General features: G+C 41.8%; 1 protein-coding gene across 1 annotated transcript; it reads left to right on the top strand.

Annotated features, from left to right (window-relative positions):
* The first annotated feature begins 2,082 nt into the window (after positions 1-2,082).
* On the top strand, positions 2,083-11,883 carry LOC108669808. The gene is made up of 2 exons (XM_018157218.2): positions 2,083-2,891; positions 10,942-11,883. The coding sequence occupies exons 1-2, from the start codon at positions 2,508-2,510 to the stop codon at positions 11,437-11,439; spliced, it is 882 nt and encodes a 293-aa protein (XP_018012707.1). The 5' UTR covers positions 2,083-2,507; the 3' UTR covers positions 11,440-11,883.
* The last annotated feature ends 4,574 nt before the right edge of the window (positions 11,884-16,457 follow it).

Raw genomic sequence — 16,457 nt, 5'->3', positions numbered from 1 at the left:
CTCCTGCCCACCTGCACTCGCTGATCCCGAGCACATCCAGATGGTATCTTTTCATCTCGCTCGCGATCTGTGCTGCAGCTCCTCCCCTGTACATGGTTCTCACATTCCAGTGACCAATGGTAAAAATGTTTTTGGGTGTCACTAGAGATCTTGTCGGGCGTTGGGCTTCCCTAAGGCTTTGACCCATCGCCGTCATAGGGCCAATATTGACGACCTCTGTTTCACCCTGGTTTACTTGCAATATGCCGTCCGTTGTTTCTGTAACAAGATTGTTTTCTGGGAGTAGGTTGTTATCCTTCTGCCCAACCCCCAGGCTTGGAGGGCAGAAGGATACTACAGACTAATTACTCAACAAATATTCCTTTTCCTCAACAATATTCCTTTCACACTGCTGCTTCCACAGATGGATCTTGCATCCTTCAACCAGTCCCTTCAATGTCTGCAGCATTGCACTTCCCATCCAGAGGCATCCTCTTTAATTGGAAGCTTTGTCATGAGGTGGAGGTAGTGGAGTCAGAGCTGTTTGCAATACATGAGGCTCTTAAGTGGTTACTAACAAATGTTTTTCTTACTGAAAAACTTGTTATTTTTACTCACTCCCAGTCATCCATTTTATTGATCAAAAATAGAAGACCAGATAGTTACTTATGTTTAATTTCTGAAATCCAAACCAAACTAATGTTGCTACTTTCCTTGCATGAAATATTCCTACAGTACATCCCTGGGCACAAAGGCATCAGGGGCAATGAGGTGGTGGACCAGGCAGCAGCAGAAGCACATTCCTTGCTGTACCGCACCTTAACTGCCACCTCGTAGCTGGAACTGACCAGACAGTTGAATTTGAAGATTGTCACAATGGAACAGTTGTTGACTGAACAATATTAGAAATTCAGGGAAGAGCCACTTGATTAGCTTAATCAAGGGGGCAGTGGGCAATTGACCATGGGCCCTCATTAAGAACTGTGCTGTGGAGACTGCACTGGCCAGTCGGTGCACCAGTCACGCCGGAGTTGAAGCACACCTTGCTCGTTTCAACTTGGTTGACAGCCCCTTATGTCCTTGTGAGTCTTCAGAAACCATTCATCACCTGCTGCTAAATTTGTCATATTCATGCCCCTGCTCATACTAATCTTACTAGTAATTTAACCACACTTATGTTTCAGTCAATTTAAAGAATTGCTGAGAGGAGGCCCTTTTTCTGGTGTCACCCAGGATGCAATTGTTAATACAGTTGCCTCATGTTAAATTTCAACTAAGACTCTACAGACACTTTGCTGAAAAGTTGATTACTGCCGTAGTATCTTGTTACTCACTTTTTTAACCCTGAGTTTACTTAATGCATCCAAGACTTGTGGGAACCAAGAATCTAAATTTAAATTCCCTCCCCCACACTCAACTGTGTGCTTCTATTATGGAAAGACAATATAATGCATAAAATTTCTATTTTAGAAAGATGTTATATTATAATTCTATGCAGTTATTATAGAATTAGGGATATTTAGTTTAGTGAAGCAGGGACTGCCTGAAGCAGGGACTGTAAGGAGTGCTACTCTTCCCCCATTTTACACAGCTTTCCCTATTCTCCGTCATAATCCTGCCCACAGCAGATGGTGTTTTGAGTTGTTTTGCAGTCAGAGTAATTCTCTCTTGCTTTGGCTGTTGAGCCGAGAGAATCTCCAGGCCCCCAGGCTGGAGAATCTCCAAGCTCCCAGGCCCCTGGCCACCAGGCTGGACCTTCAGTTAACGTGACGATCTCATGTGTGGCGCAAGTTAGGCAGCATGGTTACAATGACTAATATGGGATTAAATATTGATTTGTTGAAATGAAAACCTGCCTGATAGCTGGCTGTAGTAGTAGCTGCCAATTTTGTATCCCATACCCATGTAGTTACTATAAGCACAAGCAGTTTAAACACTACTGTTATGTACACATGCAAAAATTTTCTGTTTCCTGTTTGTCTTTGTCTGTTGTGTTATTGTATTTTTTTCTTTTGTTTCAATTTTGTTTTTCTTTTGTTTCAATTTTTGTTCTTTTTCTATTTGTTTGCTAGTATTACTTTATTTATTTATTTTTTGTTTCAGATTTTCAGATTGTTATAGGACTAAATCAGTTTAGGCATCTAAAATCATTTTAGGCAAGAGACCAGTTTCCAGTGCTCTTATAAGAATAAAAAATAAGAAGAAGATACTATTATTACAATGGCCATAATATATGTTGATGTTTTTGAGGTCTAGTGATGCCTGACTAAGCTGGCTGAAGTTTAAGGAATTATTTCTGGTGACGTACTTAGTTTTTGGCCGTTACGGTGCTTATACACGGGGCGAGTAGTCGCGTCGATTTGTCGAGTCGACTCCAAATATTTGTGATGCTTAACGTCTTCGGAAGTGACTAGATGGTGCATTGCACCAAGAACACACGAGTGTGCCCCATACCGCCTTGGCCGCTGTAGTGTGCACAACTGTTGCTCTCTCTCTTGCTTGTGCCAAGTGACTTAAGTGATGTGAGTATGTCTTGTTCAAACGGCTGCTCTAAGAAGAACGTGAAGTGGAGTCCGGACGATATTGAATTGTTTTTGGAGACTTTCCAAAAGTATGAATTACTTTGGAATGTACGTCATAAGGACTATTCCAACAAAACTAAGCGAGAGACTAGTCATGGAAAACTAAAGGAAGACCTTATTTGTCAAGGTTTGATCGTTCCTGATGTTACATTTTTAAGGGCAAGAATTAGAAACATAAGATCAACCTACAAAGTCGAATTAACAAAGGTGATCTCTTCAAAATCAAGCGGAGCTGGGACGGACGTTTATACGCCAAAGCTACTGTGGTTCAAAACGGCCGATTCATTTCTGAACGACGTAGTTGTCCCGCGAAAATCTCAGTCTAATCAGGTAAGTGAACCTATTCCAAATAAGTAACAAAGACCTAGTTACAGAAAATTTGCAACAAATTATGTTTGATAATTTCAGAAAAGTTAACCCCTTTATTCCACAGCTCACTGACTTTTTTAGCCTAAAATAAATTTCCTTGTGTACTTCACGCAACAGCCAAACTAGTTAATCAGCGTGTTATAAATGTCTCAACCGCGTAAGTGAAAAGTTCTTGTAGTTAATTCAATATTCCAATAATTTATACATTTTTTATTTCAGCACTTGACTTCTAGCATTCTTTTCCAAGTTCATTGAAAATCAAACGGCTTTCGTAACGTGATACTAAAATCCTCATTATAAATCTTCCAAAATACAATAAGTCAATCAAATCGACTGCAAGAAATGCACACAATCAATTAACTATCTATAAAAAATTTTGAACTCGAGCGGACATTTTAAGTGATAATTCTTTATTACATTTAAATTATTTTAGGATTGATCAGAGAATTTATAATACATCATTATTCTTCTACTAAGCATTTATCGTGGCGTCTGGTTCAAACGAACTTCGAGGGCACGTTACGCATAACATTGATAGCAATCGAATAATAAATAGACTCAAGAAAGGATGGGAACGGATAAAATGACTAAGCACAAGACTCATACGCTCTACGAAATATTTCCGTCTTTAGGCGTCGACGAAACTCCTGCAGCAAAGGAACCGAAGTTACAGAAGCCGGCAGACGGTTTACAGGTTCTGGCGGCGGCAACCGGAAACGCTCTGTCGCCAACGGGGGACGCCTGTCGGAGACCACCACATGCCGTGCTTCGAATGGATTTTCATGATCCCTTCCCTCAAGAACATAGCCTATGACACTTCTTGACTGCAACATTATTAGCCGCAAGCCACCAGACAGATCATATCCGTTGAATTAGATCAATCAGCCCACAGAAAAATAGCCTGACGTAAAAGGGCCCAGCATCGTCTGCCAATGCGCAAAAAATTTTACACCACCTGGACGTCGCGCGCCGGAGCCGTCCGTATCTGTCTCACGTGTCGAATCAGCCTACGGTCGAACGGCCACGCGTCGTAGGACGATAAATTTTGGAACAGAACTATGTTATCTGAAACCTAACCCCCAAATGCTGTGAGCTAAAAATTACGTAAGTTAGCAAAGCTTCGGAAGTCACTCGTCGACGGACGATAGATTTTGGAACAGAACTTTGCTTTCTGAAACCTAACCCCGGATGTTGTGAGCTAAAAGTGACCGTCTTGTGGTGCACGGCAGGATGCATGCAGTTCCACAGGCGACCTGGGCAGGTACTTTCAAAACATTGCTAAGTGCTCGTAGCGGCTTAAGTGCAGCGTAAGTCCGCTAAGTGCTCGTAACTTCAAATAATGGTACCTTCAAAACATTTTGCAGTACGTTACGAGCACGTAACTTTGCGCCGATTGAAAGGTCGCGTAAGTGGAGGACGAGCAACTTTTGAGTGAACGAAGCGATTGGTAATCATTTAGTTACTAGTATCTAGTCTCTAATAGTGTCTGGACTAGTGTATCATATTAGTGTCTAGACTTTAGTATCATTTTAAGGTAAATCCTCTAATTTTGATTTAGAAAAATATCCTTATTCGATATTAAGAAAATTTTATTAGTCATGCATCAAATGAATTTTTTCTTAGTATATGTCAACAGAAAACGAATCTGACGGGTGAAGCTAAAAAATGAACTTACTAAAATTCTATTATTCTCGTTGTTCATTATGTCATATTAATCACTAAATAACAGTTTGCTATCTTAAAACGGCATTTGTCATCAAAATATTAGATTAAAAGAGTCTAGAATTCTTTAAAAAGAGACAAAATTTTTAAATAACTGAACACAGAAGCATGGCGTCATGTGGCGTCATGTGACTCATGATGTAAACAAAGGATGTAAGCGAGTTTGTGATTGACTGACATGCAACATGGTTTGAAGGTACGGTCTTAGCTAAGTCGGTCGTACGAAAGTTTTGAAGGTGTCAAAAAACGCTGATCGTACGCTAGACGTATCTTCTTGAGCTTAAGTTCAAGAATTTACGTCCACTTGGCAATGTTTGAAAGTACCTGCCCAGGTTGGTCGCAGTCCGTTGTCCGCAAGTTACAGTTCGAGCTTAAGTCAGGGTATGAAGTGATGATTCCATGCAACGTTCAGTGGTGCATAACCCTTACTCTCTGGGCTATTTGCTTCAGAATGTGGTAGAGTAAAGCTCCTAATATTTAAAGCAAGATGATGTCACGGGCTGGTTACCGACGGATGGCTTAATCCGCGGCTTATTGGTGGTCATCAGGAAAGGGTGGATAGCTAGAGGTCAGCATAGCCCAAGTCCACAGTGCTATTCATATACCTTCCCGAGCGTAACGCAGCCGGGCATCTTCACAGCTTTTGACACAAAGCGCCCACCAGAACAGCGCCGTTCGGTCACAGGCCGGATCCCAACTGGCCGGAGCGCAGCATGCCTTACCGCAACAGCTACTCCTAACGTAACGTAACCTAACCTGCAATCGTCTTCTAGAAGGCAGATCCGACACGCGCTGCAGACATGGGATCGTCAGAACAGCGAACTTGAACTGCGTGCGCTGCTGGGTCGCCTGCCGAAGACCATCATTGTCTTATATGTAATGGAACATCATGATTCCTGCCTTCCGGAACGTAGCCTTCAACACTTCTGGACAATTATATCACTGCAGTTTATTAAGTGCCATTGGTCGGAAGTCCATAAAGTGTGGCATTACCATAGTCCAATCTGGTCAGAACGAGCGCTACGTATAGAACTTGCGCTACGGGCCTCGAGGACCGGCCTCGAAAGACAGCGACTGATGCCACGTATTCGTCTCAGAGCGCCAAAACAAGCGGTGGTGACTTTGGCAATGTGATTGTTCATAGAAAGTTCCGATTGCAGCAGAATGAATGCCCAGGTTGCAAACTGCGGACGCATGCACGACAAACTCGTAGCCCACGCGAACAGGGTTAGCCGGAAGCTGATGCTGGTGCCGAGCAGTCGCAAACCAAATTAAGTCGGTTTTTTGCTGCATTGAGCTGAACCCGGTTGGAGCGCATCCAGTCTGAGACGGCGTCCATGCAGACAGACATTCGATCCTGCAAAGCTGCAGCAACAGCCGGTGCACAGTAGACATAAACAGGGTTGCCAGATGGCTTTAAAAGTGGCTAAGTCCGCGAACAAAAAAAGGCCTATAACTCAATATGTACTAGTATATTTGTAAGTTCCAATGTAAAAATTTCATTTATTGCAGTTTTTACCATTCAATTAGGGATCGCCCTTATCATAAATTTTAGCCGGCCAACGCAGTTGACAAATACTAAATCGCGGAATTTGTCCGGAAAAAAGACCGTCTGGCAACCCTGGCCACAAATTTGGGTGACGTCGGCGAACATATGCGGATTCAAACTACATTATTCGATTATATGTGTGGCGGCTTCCATACACCCGAGTTACTGTCACCGCCATAAAGAGAACTAGAACACGCAATTTCGCTAAGTCTTACTATTTCAAATTTGTCCGTTGTCACTATCTCAGCCTTGTACCTCAAGTTAGTACCTATGTCATACGCCGTTGTCCACATTCGGGACCACGTAAGTCGTTATCTTCAAGGCCGGAATATCTGCTACTTTGTTGTTACGACTCCTAATTTTATTACAAGAAAAATTCGTCATTATTAGGTATCGAATATTGTACTTTTTTGTAATAAGATTTTCTTTGTCGTTTCAGTTTACAAGATATAAGGAAAGGAAAGAACCTCTCGTGTATCTCATTTTTCGATACTTCGTTATCTGCCCGACAGCGCGTTAACAATGAACGGCTCGCTCGGAACAATATGCAATATGTCGACAGTATATTACTGAAAGATGATCGGGCCGAGAACTGATCCCCGTGGCACGGCACAATTGACTAATGATGGCCTACAAGGGTTCCAACGTTGAACGCATTGGAATCAGTTGTTGAGATGCATCGGACTCAAAGCACAACAGCACTGTACCGCGCAGGCCGAATTATTCGTCAAGTGGGCGCAATAAGGTAGCGTGGTCGAACGCCCCAAACGCGACCTACAGGTCGAGTAAAGCTAGTGCCGTAATGTCGTCGCGGTCTACTGCTCGCAGAATGTCTGAAATCACCTTCAGCACAGCGGTTTCCGTCGAGTGGAGATGACGGTATGAAGACTGGAGGCGAGGCACGAGACCGGAGTGCTGAAGAATGTTGTTCAGCTGTCGGGCCACAACTTGTTCCCGGAGTTTCGACAAAACCGACAGGTTGGAGATGATATGATTTGGGATCGGAAGCGTCAAGCTCTGGTTTTTTACATAAAGCGTAATGTAAGCTGATTGGAAGTTCATCGGAACCACACCGTCAGTGAAGCAGAGGTTGAAAAGTTCGACCAGAAAATGTGCTAGGGTTACAACAATTCCCTTAAGTAACGACGTCGGCAGAGGATCGCTGGCACACTGCTTGTTAGGCAGCACGGGCACTGCAGCGATGATGTCGTCAGCTGCGACGCGAGCGAATTCTTGGAGTACGCAGTCGAAGGGGCACTACGCAAATGCTGCCGGCGGAGCATCGGCCGACGTTGCTTGCACAGCAGGAGTTTTGTTTTCAAAAAACCGCATGGAATTCCTCCACGCTTACGTCACCCGAAGCCTCAGTATGACCTCTTGTCAAGATTTTGTCTAGCTAACGCCACAGCGCTCGAAGATCGCTGGGTTGAACGTCGACTCCTGGCGCCAAAATAACTTTATTTTAGAACAAAGAAGAGCGTGCGTTGGTAAGGTCACATGACAAACCATGCCAAAGGTGGCCAGAATGTCGTTCAGCTGTCGAGCCGATGGGTGGCAAACCGAGCCAGCGTCGTGCCAAGTCTCGGTCATGAAGACGACATCGAGTGCGTGGGAGTGACAAATGTGAAGGAACTCGTCAACCTTGTTATTCAGCAAACGGATGTTGAGGCAGCCGAAAGATAACTGGCGGCACGGCTGCGCACAGTGGCGATCAACATGAACGCTAAGCAGGTTTTGAGGACTACAGGTCGACATAGGCCGATACTCAGCAGCAGCATCCGCAGACGTTGAGTTATTCGCAAATGATTTCAACCGTAGCAACGGCCTATTGCCAGTGATAACGAACACACCGTTGTCGCGCTCTGCTCGATAGGTGGCAGCAGGACGCCTATTTCGGCCACCCGGCATCCACGATAATACATGCGAGGCGTGGGTGACATTGCGAAGAGTAAATCTACTTTCTCAGAGACGGTTGGATTAAGGGCTACTGCAGCAGACCGCAGGCCGAGCAGTGGCTTAGCCGAGTAAGCTACCGGCGCCATGGATAGCCGCCAGATTCAGCTTGGGTCATGTAATAGTGACGCCAATCCTACAGTCAGCTGAAAGCGGAGTATAGCGAGCTCCAAAACAAACTCGCACAATCTGGCCATGCCAGTCAAAAACACATGTCGATGTAGTTTGTGTCAAGCAAGCTGCATGAGTATAGCAAGAAAATAAAAAAAAGCTTGCTTGAGTAGCAAGAAAATAAAAAAAAACGGTCTGGCAACAAGCTCACTCCAGCAGTTTCGATCGAGACCGTATGGGGTATTTGCGTATTGTCAGTACAGTAACGGTCGCCCAGTCAGATTTTACGCAGTCAGCTCGCCTATAGTCAGCTCGGAGCTGAATATGTATAATGAACGCCGAAACGAAAAACCACGATATACCTAGTCCCCGGTCGAAAAACACGCTTACATCGACGTTGTTTGCACCAAGCAAGCTACGTGAGCAGCCGTAGGTAAAACTCCATTCAAACACTCCTCCAACCAAGATGGCCGATCAATCTAAGATGGCGATCAATCAAGCCAAGATGGAACATTGCTTAGAATGAGTGAAAAAAGTTAAAAGTTTTTATTGATACTTACTTACTTCTAAATTCAAGGTTATTGAATAATGAACGTATACCGAAACGCTAACTAATATTCCCTTTATTGTAATTGAACAGGATAAGCCAAATCCGTAGATTAATGTGGAAAAGATATTAAATTCTTTCTTTAATTTTAATTTGAAAATTTTACTTTCCGATAGCTTTCACTTGCCAAAGACCTTCGTTGTTGAAGTAGGCATCTAGTTCATTCCTTCTTTCCGGTGCTTTTTTGGAGTGGGAGTTCACTGCACGAGTACTTCTTAAGGCCCGTTCACACTATGGGCAATACACGAGAATCAAGTGCCTCAAAGCGCATGCAGAGGCGCTTTGCAGCCTCTGCATGCGCTTCTTGACCGATTGACGAGCTAGCGATTGACAGGGGCCATGCCTCATGCAACACAAGCGCGGCGCTTAGTAGATAGCTATTAAAGAATTGATATCAATTGTATGCTTAAATCGCAAATTAACTAAGAATTTAAATTAAATTAAAAATTTAAATCAAATTAAAAATCTAAATTAATTAATTAAAGAAATTCAATTCGTTCTATGGTTTCAATGTATTAATTTGTGACATTTGGACTTCTGATTTGTGATTCTAGATTCTACGAACTGACGATGAAGCTGGTCTCCGAAACGTTTTCTATAAAGATGTGAATTTTTGTGGACTATTATTTGCTTTTAAATTCTTAGTTAGTAGATAGCTGTCTGTGGTCTAGTAGTAGTAAGGTTGATTGAGTACGCTGGTCCGACACACCAAATGTCGACTAACACCACTCTCGTTTGAAGTAACTCTAGTAAGAGAGCCTAATTGATCTTTATAGAGGAAATGAATGCATATGGAGTGTTCGTTCAAAGGAGTACAAAAATCGAAATGCAAATGATGTAAGTTATTTCTACATGACGTGTTTAGTTTATGTGATTTTAGCAACTCCTGACAATTTATGCATTACCGTTTAGCGATTTCAAATGATGTAATGATATCGGTACGAATATTAGAACTTTTTATTTAAGAATAGACTATTTTTTTATAAACTGTATCTTTTTGAATGTGCTAGTTCTCTAATTATGATGCCTATGCTAAATTCTCGTTTACAACTGGCATAGTGCGAAGAATGACGGACGACAGCACACCCGAGAACAATGGCCCACAGCTCAAATTCGGTTACATCCATCCTCATTGACGTTTAGGCGGCAACTAGTGTTCAAAGCGCGCGGTCTCAAACCACTGAGTACAAAAGTAGTGTGAACGGTTGTGCGCGGTGAGGCACTGCAGCAAACGACTCAAAGCACATGTCGTTGCCACTAGTGTAAACGGGCCTTTATAGGGGTGGTAGCTCGATTGCTGCTGTACGCCACAGCCATTGATGCAACACTCCTGTTTTTGTGTCTTCAAAATCGGTCCATCCCTTTTCAAAGTATGTAGCTGGCGATACTGTGCGCAGCCACTTGTGAAGAGTGCATGCGGCTTGCACGATTAGGTCAACTGTAGAGACCTCAACTTCGATTTTTTTTTCGAAACATTCAAAATCGTGCTGCTAATATTCCGAACGCGTTTTCAACAACTCTTCTTGCTCTTGATAAGCGATAGTTGAATATACGTTATTCTAGGGACAAGTTTTTTCTTGAGAAGGGCTTCATTAGATTAGTTGACAAGGGATAGGCATCGTCTGCTACAATAATGTGGTCAGGAGGCAAATTCAGGCTGTTGTTGTCGTGAGCAGTTTTCAAAGTAGATAACATGAACAGTGAACACGCTTCCATCATTAACGCGTCCATTTGTGCCCAAATCAACATAGATGAACTTACAATCAGCATCCGTTAAAGCCAGCAGTATTATGCTGTATCCTTCTTTGTAGTTGTAAAATTCTGCACAACTTCCAGGAGGCCGTTTGATGGCTACGTTCTTGCCCTCCAATGCACCACAGCAAATTGTAAAATGTGATTTTACAAATTGATTTCAGAGTTTCTCTGTATTTCCTTCCATTCGTCCATAATTTGATGTACCTGCTGCAATAGTAATACGTATATGTTAGTTATGTGTTAAATTCCATGCAGATACTAAGATTTAAACAATTGCATAGCATTATTAAATTTTACATTTGGATTTATTTCAGAAATGCGGCTCTGAAGAAGCTGATGTCCTAGAAGATCAACAAGTCGAAGATGACGAATGTCTCGATGATGATGATGATGATGATGATGATGATGGCCTTCCGTTCAATATCAGTACAGAAAATGAAGCAGAAACGTCAGTCCCAAAGCGCCAATTTGCGACGCCAGCGGCAAAGAAGAGACGAATCACAAAATTTTCGAAGAGAGAACAATCGGCAAGAGTTGATAGGGCAATCGACAAATTACAAAATATTGTTTTGCGTGAACAGTCGTTTTCAAACCAAGCATTGGATCAATACGATGTATTTACTCGACATATTAATTTTCAATTGAGGCAACTTCCTTTCAGGAGCTTCATAATGTTGCAAGAAAAGATTCAGAGCCTCATCACCAAAGAAATGCTTGCAAACCTGTCACAGTCACCTGTCATTGTATCAACATCATCACTCGGAAGTACATCATCGCACCTGTCAAGTGAAGAGGAATGCCCTAACAACTAGAATTCCGATGTCTTGAGAATTAATGAAAGCATTAACTTTCAGTAGCTTTTCAAGAATTAATCATTGAATTGAGCTTTTTAGTTAAAGGAATCGTCCCGTTTGTATGAAATTTTGTCTAAAAAAATAATATAAGACAAAAATTATTTTTTTTTAAATAGTATCTCTCCTTTACCTCAATGTAATCATTTCGTACAGGATTATTTGGAGTATGTTATAAATAAATACAATCCATTTGCTTATAGATAACATTGTCGTCGGCGACAGGCCTATCCAGGCCTAATCTTCAATGCCGAAGATACTATACTATTGTAACAGTGAATCCTTAATCTTAGAACATAATTATCACATCAATTCTTGTCATTCTTGGAGCTCATTATGTCATTCTTTATGATTGTATACTTATTCATTCGTAACCCTTTGATACAATTATAATTTTAAAGGCGATATGGCTTCACGCTGATAAAAATTTTCCTTCAAGTAGTGTTGAAATCGGGATGCATGCGAAAAGCCAGCATTGCCCAATACCAGCATTTCTTTCATACTCCTTTCCGTGCGCAAGTCTGCTACAGGGCAGAGTAGCCTAAGGTATTATAGGCAAAAAGCCATATAGGCACAAATTTCCTTCATGGAAATGAACCAGCGAACTAAGGAGCAGAAAGCTCATTAGCTCGCTGTTTAACCGCCCAACAGTTCTATCCCATGCCGCCTAACCTCCTCACGATTTTCGGTAAGAAACTCCCTACGCCATACCGCTGTTGATACACAGCCAGCACTCCAGCCCGTCCGTTCGTCGCAGATGTTTTCCCCCAGCATAACTCTACCTCCACGCTTTATACCCCGTCTCCCCGCCTTTTTGCACCGACTGCAAAAAGGCTACCTATGACTTTAATCACTTGGCTACTCTACCCTGGGCGTGGGCAGGCATCCCCGCGACTGGTAATTGGGATCATGGTTGAACTAATAATTATTTCAACCACGATTGGGATATCTAAGGCCAGTTCGTCGCAACGATGAAAGATGATGCGAGATTAGATCCGGCGTGGCTGAAGTGAACTATATCGAGCACTGGGGTTTTGCAACAAAACTCAAGGGATGAATTAGTATATGGGGGCCCGGAAGTCGTCAATTTACGAAAAAAAAATATTATACATTTTTCACTGTATTTTAATTAGCGAAGATGGCCGCTTCTCCTAATATATTTCTCCAACTTTTGTTTAATATGGCTCGTTTGATTTGTAACATTGTCTACATTTTTGGTCATCAAAAATGTAAATCATGGTTAATTTTGGAGGGTTTGAATGAAAACAAATATCATATGGCGGTTTGATGAGAATGATTTAAGCGGAGTACAAAAATTTGATGTCGTAAGCTGACATTGATGTCGTGCGCTGCCTTCTAAGCTCCGAAACGCTTTTCGAAGACCTACTATTTATCGAACATTTGTGATCCTATCTAATTCACCAATATCGTAGTCCTATTTTTTCGTGCTCCATATTTAGATGGCGCAATCCTTTTCTGGTTGTAATTCCCAACCTGTTAGTGATTGAATTCCACTTTTAGATCTCGTTAAGCCGTGAAGTCGCCGCATATACACTCAGGTTCTACTGTGTACCAATAATACTTCGTATCAACCGCTAATATGTGTGTGCAGAGCAGGGCAGCGCTACTTTGAAATGTAGCGGCCGCTACCGCTACATGCTCTAAATGTAGCGGGCGCTACCGCTGCAATTGCTTAAATGTAGCGCCTCTACTGCTACTGAAAATGTAGCGCCGCTACCGCTACCGCTAATGAAAATGTAGCGCCGCTACCGCTACATATAGCGCGCTACTGCCCACCTCTGTGTGTGTCAGCTGCATTTCGGGCCGCCTTGGACCGGTGGGCGAGTGTGTAACGGTTATTAGTCATCAGTAATTTAATGAAATCATAAAATACCAGTGACTTAAAATAATTCATGAACTCTGTATGTGTTGGCGTAACAAGTAAACCCTTGCAAAAGTCTAGTGGTCAAAATTCTTGCTCTGGTTCGAAACCGCTAGGTAAATAGAATACATTAATTGATCGGCTAAACTCGAAAAATATGGTCTTGACATCTCTGAAAATTTGTTGTTAGGATATTTCCTCTTTTCGTAAAATATTGGTACTCACTGGCTACCTTACTTATATGCGTCCATCGCCTCTCAACTATAGGTACTTGACTAATATTAGTACAGGCTATTGTGCGTCATATCAATCCAGTCGAGTAACAGACGTAACGAAACAAAGTTTGAATTTGGAATTTTTCCCCGGACGTTGAAGCTCAACTCTACAAACATTTTGGCAAAGATTAATATTTAGACTGTCACGGGAACGCCTTAATTTGAAACATTCCTTAATTCTGTTGAAGAAACAACTTGATATGTCATAAATACGTCAAGATACAGCATTGTTACGGGATTTTCTCAGACTCGAAAAGCTCCCTGTGTATAAACGAAAAGCTCCCTATGTAATAAAGATTTAATAAGCTGTGATTGATGATAATTTTTTGAAATATTGTCCGTTAATCATTTATATAAAGAATACGACGTGCCACTTCATTTTCAATGTGCGCGGCAATCTATAGCTGAGGGAACACGAATTCTATAACGAGAACAGACGTGCAAATGGATCGGAAATCCCATGGTTGTACTAGTATTTAGTTCAACCATGGGAAATCACATCAATCAAAAGTGTGGGACTAATAAAACGGCTGGAAAAACAGTAGATTCAGGAATGATTGTCACCGTCGATTGAGATTGTGGCAGTTGCGAATTTGTTTCAAGAATCCGTTCAATAGAGTTGATTATGAGGATTTCTTAAATGAACAAAGGGGTCAACGATTCATGTGCGAATACAATGACTACTGCTAGCATGAACTAAATTAAACTCCATTCGTATGATCCTAGAATCTTCGGAAAAAATCAGCCGGCTATCTCTGCATTTTGCGGTAATGACGGCTACCAGCATAAGAAAATACTCTAATTATCATTAATATTTTCCTAGGTCGTCAATTATTTTTCAAAATTAGGAAACTACGAACTCTCTACCAAGGAAGCCGTCATGCATCATGCACCGATCCGTGTCTGGATCTGTAGAGGTACACCATGATTAGGCGATATATTAAAATAAACCTAAATATATATATACATTTTTTAAAATATGATTTAGGGAGTCTGGAAGCGAAATAGAGAGAGTAACATAATATCGTCCTCTACAAGTAATCTCAACTTGCACAAAAACAACGAAAACTGCTATGTATTGTACGAACAAAGTTATATTGAATACCTATAACTTCGAGGTTGCTAATTTAAACGTGATAAATTTTACATTAAATAATTAAAACTGATTAATGGTCGTCAGCTGGTATTGGTTGAATTCCAGTGGAAAGAAAATCTATGTGATCACGATGAATCCACTTTCGAAAAAAAAAACGTTTCGAAAGTAGACTCGAATGGAACAATGTTATACCAATTAAAAATCATCCAATGAGTTGAGAGCTGGCATTTGCCAATAAGTGATGTGATATTTAAGTTTAACACGAACTTCTGGTGAGCTTTCTTTTAGAAACGGAACCCATCGAACTTTAAGTCTGCTGTTCTTGCAGCAGGTCTTGCGGCTGACTGCAGTGAGACTAATATATCAATTTATAAAAACACTTTTGGTATCAGATTTCAACAAAATAGGCAGTAATGCGTTGAATCAAGTTAATAATACAATCTATAGATCAAACAAGTTGGAAATAAATTCTAAAACTCTAAAGCTTCTATTTATTTGCTTATTTTTTAAATTTAGCAAAACTAGCTGGACGATAATTGAGTTTAGTGCTGATGGTGATTAATTCGCATTTAGAGCAATGCTTATATTGATCGATCTTTAAAAAGCTGTTCAAATATGCACAGAACTAAAAGCCATTAGAGACATATCAATATCATTCGAAATCGTACGTAAGGAAATTTTCAGCGAGCAGAATCTAAGGGGTGGATTGCTAGAGGTCAGCATAGCCCAAGTCCACAGTGCGATTCATATACTTTCCCGAGCGTAACACAGCCGGGCATCTTCACGGCTTGTGACACAAAGCGCCCACCACAACAGCGCAGTTCAGTGACAGGCAGGAGCACATCCAGGCCGGAGCACAACTGGCCCTACCGCAACAGCAGCTGAACAGCTACTCAACGTATGCTATCCTAGCCTAACCTAACCTGCGGGCTGCGCCGCCTGTTGCGTTGCGCTCCGGCCAGTTGGGCTCCAGCGCTGTGAAGCAGTGGCTGTGTTGTGCAAAGCGGAATTACTGTTAGCCGGAGTTACCCACATCTCTTAGATCTGAGGCTATGTGTAGATATTGCATGCTGATGGTTGGCGTTAGGCCCAGGGCCTGTTTACGAGTTAATTTTCTTACCCACGGCTGCGCTCCCATTGTGATGGTATTCACGTTGCGGCCCATCTCCAAATGGTTTTTCCTCAATCTTTGCCGGGATGAGTTCTTTTATTGGCGTCTGTTGAAATAATTTCGCATTGGTCGGCGACGAATGTTAAAAGGAAGAGACTGGAAGGTTTTGAAGGGTAAACATTGGAAGGATTTCATTCTTATTATTATTTCAGTATTGAAATGCCTTGCACCTTACGAGTCTTGCAATAAGTCCAGCAGCTATCTCAATCAATCGTCAGTTATGGAAAGATCGGGGACAAACGGCCGGATCCGTTGTGGAATCAAGTCACGATTCACGAAGAGTACCTACTAGAATCGGCAACAGGCCATGGGCCTATTTCTTCATTACCGACACTTCTATTCAGACTATTGTATATTGATAACTGATAAGTAAAACCCACACTTGTTTTGGAAACTAGAATTTTATGAAAATGTACAAACGGTGGCTTTGTGCAAACAGTGCAACACTGCAACTGTATAGGTAGGTAAAGGTAGCTACTAGACAAGTGGGTATTGTAGATGGAGCCATTGTTATCTGTCTAATTATAAATGCAATATAGGAGAAGCTCGCGGATT

This window comes from Hyalella azteca, unplaced genomic scaffold, assembly GCF_000764305.2.
Source record: "Hyalella azteca isolate HAZT.00-mixed unplaced genomic scaffold, Hazt_2.0.2 contig10992, whole genome shotgun sequence".
Taxonomy (NCBI): domain Eukaryota; kingdom Metazoa; phylum Arthropoda; class Malacostraca; order Amphipoda; family Hyalellidae; genus Hyalella; species Hyalella azteca.
This window is presented reverse-complemented; position numbering and strand designations above follow the sequence as displayed.